This window comes from Calidris pugnax, unplaced genomic scaffold, assembly GCF_001431845.1.
Source record: "Calidris pugnax isolate Ruff unplaced genomic scaffold, ASM143184v1 scaffold24, whole genome shotgun sequence".
Lineage (NCBI taxonomy): Eukaryota > Metazoa > Chordata > Aves > Charadriiformes > Scolopacidae > Calidris > Calidris pugnax.
The window spans coordinates 14,271,938-14,280,097 of NW_015090922.1; the positions used below are offsets into that span (position 1 = coordinate 14,271,938).

Consider the following 8,160-nt stretch of genomic DNA (forward strand, 5'->3'; position numbering starts at 1 on the left):
CTGGTGCTAAAGATCTGCAGCTCTTAGTCAGAATGGGCTGGTTTAAATTTCAGCTTTTTTCTCTCACTCAAGCCTGTTATGGGGAAGTAAAGAGAAACATGCATGGGCTATCCCTTTGGTTTTATTCTTGGCTACCCACCAGGCACCAAAGATAGGATTCTCCACTGTATTCCACTAATGTGCTGCAATTTTTACCAGTTTGAAGTGGGGATAGACCATGTTCATTCCCATCTGCTAATTTTGAATGCTCTCCTTGCACATCCACAGTCCATACTGCCAATGCAAGTATTTCTTTTTCACTTGCACAGGGGAAGGTGGTTGCAGGGAGAAATTTCTGGCAATGAAGATAATAGCTGCATTTGTAGGAGATATTTTCCACAGTGGGGAGGTGGAGGATGGGGAAAGTTGATGGGGGAGTGGAGTGAGAAGCGGCTGCCTGCCTTGCCTTCTCAGGGAATGCGAAAACTAAATGTAGCCCCTTCTCTTCACAATGTAAGCAACCTGCTGATGTTACACGGTAAATATTCAGGCACCCGTGAAGGGATGTGGCAACTGCCAGCACCAGACTCAGCAAGTGCAAGGGTGATTTGCACACTCAGAAAGAATTGCTCTTAGTAGGCACGTATTTGTATTCTGAGTTATTTGCTCAGATTTTAATATATTTAAGATTAGGACAGTTGCAAGTGAGGAGAAAATAAAAACCCAGACTAGTTTGGTCTGCTTTTTCTGATTCCTTTTATTGCACATTTGGAAGACAGCCCTCAAAACTTGTGCATTACGGGATGTGGGACCCACAGGAACTGGGAAGTTTGAATGTTTGTTTGAACTTTATGGCTCTGACTCCTCTCTACCAGTACCCAGCACAGTAAACACTATATTGTTCTTACATCTGTTCTCTCTTTTCCTTCAGTGTGAAGAGTAACCAATTTCTCTCTCTCTCTCTCTTTTTTTTTTTTTTTTTTTTTGTGTTGTGACACGTGACTAATCCTTGGGTGACAATGTTTGGAAACAGAGTTGCTTGAGTTATTAACAATAAAATACATTGCCAATTGGTCTTGAAAGCCTGGCTCTGTTTACTGCCAGTACTTCACGATTCCTCCCAGGGTTGTTGTCCTGTACAGAGATCTCATTACTTCCTGGCACATGGCAAGGATGGAAATGGAGAATGCTCAGATTTGCTGTTGGTGTTCAAATTGCACTTGGATTTTTGAGTCTTATATTGAATCAGACACTGCTTTCGCCTGGTGTTTACACTTTTTCTCTCTCTCTCTTTTTTTTTTTTTTTTTTTTTTTGGTTAAAGGATGATTCCAGCTACAAACAAAGCCTTTGTTGTAAACAACCTTGTTTCTGGAACAGGCTATGACCTCTGTGTCCTGGCAATGTGGGATGACACAGCCACGACCCTTACTGCCACCAATATTGTGGGATGCGCCCAGTTCTTCACCAAAGAGGACTACCCTCAGTGCCAGTCAATGCACAGCCAGTTCCTGGGTGGGACCATGATTCTGATCATTGGAGGAATCATTGTGGCAACTCTGTTGGTGTTCATTGTAATACTCATGGTCCGCTATAAGGTCTGCAACAATTCCCAGGGGAAGATGTCTAACGTCAGCAATGTCTACTCACAGACAAATGGAGCACAACCAGTTCAGAACGGAGTCTTGCCCCAGGTCAATCCCAAAGTGGTGGTCAGAAATGAACTTATGGAGTTTAACTGTCAGTCTGCGCGGAGCAGCATCTCCTCTTCCTCCAGCTCTGCAAATAGCCGCGACTGTGATGACTATAGCCTCCAAAGTGAACAGGGCACATTGTCCAGTAAGTGGAGGCCTCCTTCCAGGTCAAAACACAATATTGACCGGCTAATGGGAGCTTTTGCCTCCCTGGAACTGAAATGTCAGAAAAAGGAGGAGATGACAGACTCCAGAACTTCCACAGTGGCCCGCCACTCGGACAAAGAGCCACTGCTGGGCCAGCCGGAGTCCAAATTTCGCAGCCTCCTCATGTTGCCTCTGGAGGGCAAAACTAAACGTAGCCATTCTTTTGACATGGGGGACTTTGCCACATCTCAGTGTTGCACCTACCCAAAAAAGATTACAAACATTTGGACAAAGAGGAGCCTCTCGGTGAATGGCATGCTTTTGCAGTATGATGACAATGACCTAACAGGGGCAAAAGGGACTTTCGGGAGCTCAGAGTGGGTAATGGAAAGCACAGTGTAAATATCAGTGTCTCTCCCCCTTCTCTTCTCCCCTCATGTGTTATAAAGTGTGGTTTGCTGCAAAACCATGCATTTGGAAAGAGAAGGGAGGAAACGTTTTCAGTTGTACTGGCCAAAAAGATAGATAAACAAATAAGTAACAGGGATAGTAAAAGAGAAAGAAGGTAATGAAATGTGAATAGGCACGTATGGCACCATTCTTGTCTGACCCCAACTAAACCATGCGTGAATGTTTCAAGGAATTTACTAGTTGTATTTAGCATTGTTTTCCAGAAGTTACTCAGACTCGTGGTGAACCGTCACACAGGATTAAACAAGGAGGATGAGAAGGGGTTTAACAGCACAAATTTAATTTTACAGGGCTTCTTTCTATGCTTTTCTTCTTTTTTTTCTTTTTTTTTGTTTTTAAGGGCACCTCTTTCTTTTCTTTTAACCACAGAAACACAGAGATACCCTTCTGTGGATATAAGACTGGTGCTAGGATAAATCTGGTTGTCATTGCAAATGACTTTCTCAAAAGTGCAGGCAGGGCATCCGCAGGGACAGATCAGAGCAAATTGTTCAGCATAATCTTATGGTGTTAACTGTGACATCTGGGAAAATACATGTTGTTGAGTGGGCTTTTGGATGGGATTAGATGATTTCTGTTCTGTTTCGCCTTGTTACTGCTTTTGAGTTGTTTTTTCCCTGCAGCAGAAAGTATGTCTCCCTGCATTTTTTGGTTTTGTTTTCAGTCACATCAAATCCCCAGAAGAAAAGGAGGATATGTAAAAAGGTCAAATTTCTGATGTATTGTATAAACCACCTCAAATACAACCCCTTTATGTCCTAGGAAAAATCAAATCTAGGGGCTAATAAATTTTTTAAAAACCATCCTTTTCTTCCATCTTCTTCATAGTCTCTGCTTGTCCATGGCCAAGGCAGATTGCAGCACTTACTGATACTTGTAGGGGTGTTGCTATCAAAGATGGGAAAAAATAGTAATCAAGATTTGCCCTTAAAGGATAAAGAAAAGGAAAACAAAAGTAGCTCCCATGAACTCTCCACATTATGAATACCAATGGCTTCTGGCAAAGGTCACATTCTCACTCAATTCAACTGACAAAGAAAACACAAACTTTCACCCTATTGTGACAAAAGCTCTTTGTCAAATGGCCTGACTGTACCAGTAGCATCACAGGAAATATAAGGTTTTGTGTATTTCAGGGGATTGGGTATCTTCCAGAATAGCCATGGAACCTGAATTAAATTTGAGTGCCTCAGAGTAGGGGCTCGCCCATGTGACCCCTGCATTACAGATAGCCCTTCCCCAGTCCCCAGTGTACTCCTACCCCCCGTCTCTCACCCTCACTAAGGTACTTGCTGACTAAGAACAGGAGCTCTTTAGGGCTTGTAAGCTGATTCTTAAATTTGGTTTGGGGGAGCACTGCTGTGGTTGTGGAAATGCACATGGCCTATGCAGCTGACTTCACTGTTCTTGACAACTTTACTGTGATTTCCAGCATTCTGGTGGCTACTGCAACTGTCCTTTCATTTGTTTAGTTGGCTCCCAATGATCAGCTGCTGGGAACCATTCTGGAATTGCACATTGTTACTATAGTTTTGTAAAAGACGTGGAGAAAGGGTGCAAGGCACAGAGAAGATAACACATGAAAAAACTCTATGTATATTTTTTTTAAAGGTGCAGAAATATATTGTGACATGACTGTGTACTTGATCTTGTATTCGTCACGTTTCCTACTTGGAGTTTTAGAAAATGACATCCCTGTGATCAGAATATTTTTCCTTTATTTTCTTTTTTTTTTTTTGCTACAAAATGTACAGTAAAAACATTCTTGGGGAAAAGAAAAGTACGTGCTTTTCATTTATTTGCTGTTCTGTGGTCTGCTTTGAAAACTAAGAGGCAGTAATTATTTTTTAAATTATCTTGAAAATTTAGATGTTTGCTTATTCTTTCCCTCAGACTATCTTTCACTTCATTATTTTAGTTACAAAATTGGAATCAAGAAATACAGACCTTTTTGGAATGTATGAGAAAAAATCTTATCAAAAGACATTTAACTTATTTTTTAGTGGTTACATTTATACAGATCTATATGACTAATGTGTTTTAAACCCTGATCCAAAATCTGCAAAAATAAGAGGATTCCTCTTCAGGCTTAGGACCTGACTTTGTAGGTTTCTGCTCTGATTGTTGTTCACTAACATATTCAAAAGAGATCTAGTCAAACTTTGCAACATCTTTCAAACTCTCTGGTTTCCTCATGCTTTCCAAGAGGAATGACACCTCTAGTGCAAGAATCGACATCATTCAACTGTCCAGATGGCACATTCATATTAACCATAAACAACATTTATATTTATGTTTCACTCTTGAAGACGTTCATGTAATTATTTTCTTTTCCTTGTTACGCTTGTGGTGTGGTTGGACTTTTTTATTATGTTGCTGCTTTGCTTTGAACATGACATCTGGGTTGTTTATAATCTCACCATTGAGTTCATCATCAATATTAGTAGCATATGCAGCCATGAATTTTCAAAAGCAATATCCTACACTATATTCTTTATTAAAACAGAAAATATCTCTCACTTTCTCATACAAGATTAGAGGAAGTTAGCTAACAGATGCTGTTTTAAAATAATGGATAGCTGCCAAAGAACCCAAGTAATGAAGTCCACAATCTAACAGCTGCATTTATTACTGTTAATCATGATTTTAATTCATTTAGCTTTAATAAATGAGGCTCAACCCACATCAGCGAATTTGCAAACACTGAGCAAATGAAATGAGTGCCCAACACTCCTTTTTGGAAGGAGCTCCTTTTTGGTGCGCACAGTGGTTGGGGGGCAGAGGACTCAGGGACCCACAGCTAAGGCAGGGAGCCCCATGGTGAGTCAGCAAGTGGCCAGCCCTGAGAGAGGGATGGAGCCAGCCTGAGGCGGTGCTGCTAGTGCCTGGGCACTGCTGGGTTGTGATCACCCTCCATGTGCTGCCAGCCACTGCCCTGCTTACACAGCTGGCCCCAAAGGACCTCTGAAATTATCCCATGGCTTCCCTTTTACAACTTTGAGAGCTACTGAACACAGCTCTCTCTTTTGGGTTACATCCCGAACCCATGCCCTAATTGCTAATGCACAAGTGTGACTCCAGCTTCTTCCACATGCAATCTGAGCAATTTCTACCTTGCCTTCGTTTTGCCCCCATTGTCATGTGTGCCCCTCACTCAGCATCTCTGGATTTGGTTATTTTCTGTAGTGCTGCTCTGTGGTAGGGATTCTTCCTTGTTCCACTTCTGAGAGCAACTGCACATCAGTGGCGGTGAAATGATATACAGATATCCACTTCCTTGGGTTTAATAAATATTTTCACACATCGTTGAGGAGCTGAGCTAGCTCCAATGGCCAAGTCCCCTGGTCTTGTAACCTTACACTGAGAGACTTATACAGGCCTCAAGTAAGTGTGCTGCCTCATAAATTAGCATGTGATACTGTGATGTGCAGCTGTACCAACTGTGCTTTAGATCCAAGTGTCAGGTAGAACAGATAGTAAGAAGGACAACAGAGATCAATAAGAGCCTTCTGAAAGAGAAGCCTGGGAAATTAAAGGTGCTGCAGAATTTAAAGTGAAGCCTGTGGAAATAATAAAGACAACTGCATATGTATATGTAATTCCTGTAAGTTAATTTTTTGGCATTTTTTTTATAATAGTGGAATAAGCTTTTTTTTTTTTCTAAAAATATATGCCATTTACTTGAAAGAGCAGGATATGATTCCACTGTGAGATTCTGCACACAGTCCTGCTAAAAAAACCCCAACACAAATACCCAAAATATCATCCTGGAGACTATTAGACAAGCTGATAAAATGGAAAATCCTGAAATTAGTGATGATGTGGATTTCATTTGATGTCTGCTAGGACATACAACCAAATGGTTGTATGAAATTGTTGTTGAGTGTATCCTCAGCAAGTTCGCTGATGATACCAAACTGGGAGGGCTGGCCAACATTCCAGAGGGCTGTGCTGCCATCCAGCGGGACCTGGACAGGCTGGAGAGCTGGGCAGAGAAGAACCTAATGAGGTTCAACAAGGGCAAATGTAATGTCCTGCACCTGGGGAGGAAGAACCCCAGGCACCAATATAGGTTAGGGGTGAATCTTCTGGGAAGTACTACTGAGGAAAAGGATCTGGGAGTCCTGGTGGATGGCAGGCTCTCCCTGAGCCAGCAATGTGCCCTTGTCGCCAAGAGGGCCAATGGAATCCTGGGCTGCATAAGGAGAAGTGTGGCCAGCAGGCCAAGGGAGGTCATTCTCCCCCTCTACTCTGCACTGGTGAGGCCACAACTGGAATACTGCGACCAGTTCTGGGCTCCCCAGTTCAAGAGAGACAGGGAACTACTGGAGAGAGTCCAACGTAGGGCAACCAAGATGATTAAGGGATTAGAGCACCTCCCTTATGAGAAAAGGCTCAAAGAGCTGGGGCTCTTTAGCCTCGAGAAGACTGAGGGGAGACCACATCTACGTTTACAAGTTCCTAAAGGGTGGGTTGAAGGATGATGGAGCCGGACTCTTTTCAGTGGTTTCCAGTGATAGGATGAGGGGCAACGGGCACAAGCTGGAACACTCAAAAATGAGGAAGTACTTCTTTACAGTGAGGGTGACAGAGCACTGGAACAGGCTGCTGAGAGAGGTTGTGGAGTCCCCTTCTCTGGAGATTTTCAAGACCCGCCTGGATGCAGTCCTGAGTGATGTGCTCAGGCAACCCTGCTCTGGCAGGGGAGTTGGATTAGATGATCTCTAGAATGAGGAAGTACTTCTTTACAGTGAGGGTGACAGAGCACTGGAACAGGCTGCTGAGAGAGGTTGTGGAGTCCCCTTCTCTGGAGATTTTCAAGACCCGCCTGGATGCAGTCCTGAGTGATGTGCTCAGGCAACCCTGCTCTGGCAGGGGAGTTGGATTAGATGATCTCTAGAGGTCTCTTCCAACTCTGTCAAATCTGTGAATCTGTAAATGAAAATAAAAGTGTGTAAGTGTGTGTATGTCTGCATATGTACATATGCAGACCCAGACCCCTGAAATAGCAGTTAGGGGCGGGGAGCAGGATGAAGCCCCCAAAATTCTAAGGGAGATGGTGAGGGACTTGCTCCAAAACCTTGACATAAACAAGTCTATGGGCCCAGATGGGATCCACCCAAGGGTTCTGAGGGAACTGTCAGAAGTGCTTGCAGAGCCACTTTCCATCCTCTACCAACAGTCGTGGCAAACTGGGGAGGTCCCAGCTGATTGGCGCCTTGCAAATGTGACGCCCATCCACAAGAAGGGTCGGAAGGATGATCCAGGGAACTACAGGCCTGTCAGCCTGACCTCGGTGCCTGGGAAGGTCATGGAACAGATCATCCTGAGTGCCATCATGCAGCGCATGAAGGACACCCAGGTGATGAGGCCCAGCCAGCAGGGGTTCACGAGGGGCAGGTCCTGCTTGACAAACCTGATCTCCTTCTATGACAAAGTGACTCACTTGGTGGATGAAGGAAAGGCTGTGGATGTTATTTACCTAGACTTTAGCAAGGCCTTTGATACAGTGTCCCACAGGATTCTTCTGGAGAAACTCGGTGCTCATGGCTTAGATGGGTATACTCTCCGCTGGGTTAAAAACTGGCTGGAGGGCCGAGCCCAGAGAGTGGTGGTAAATGGAGCGAAGTCCAGTTGGCGACCGGTCACGAGTGGTGTCCCACAGGGCTCAGTACTGGGGCCGGTTCTCTTCAACATCTTTATCAATGATCTGGACGAGGGGATCGAGTGCACCCTCAGCAAATTTGCAGACGACACCAAATTGGGTGGGAGTGTTGATCTGCTGGAGGGTAGAGAGGCTCTGCAGAGGGATCTCGACAGGCTGGATGGATGGGCTGAGACCAACAGGATGAGGTTCAATAAGGCCAAGTG

The 8,160-nt window shown here is 44.0% G+C and overlaps 1 protein-coding gene across 1 annotated transcript in view; it reads left to right on the forward strand.

The window, feature by feature from the left end:
- LRFN2 (leucine rich repeat and fibronectin type III domain containing 2) overlaps positions 1-4,053 on the forward strand; it is a 155,313-nt gene extending 151,260 nt beyond the window's left edge. Inside the window, exon 3 of the mRNA XM_014950455.1 lies at positions 1,302-4,053. Within this exon, the coding sequence (XP_014805941.1) occupies positions 1,302-2,220 (919 nt within the window). The 3' untranslated portion in view covers positions 2,221-4,053. The remainder of the gene's footprint in view (positions 1-1,301) is intronic.
- The last annotated feature ends 4,107 nt before the right edge of the window (positions 4,054-8,160 follow it).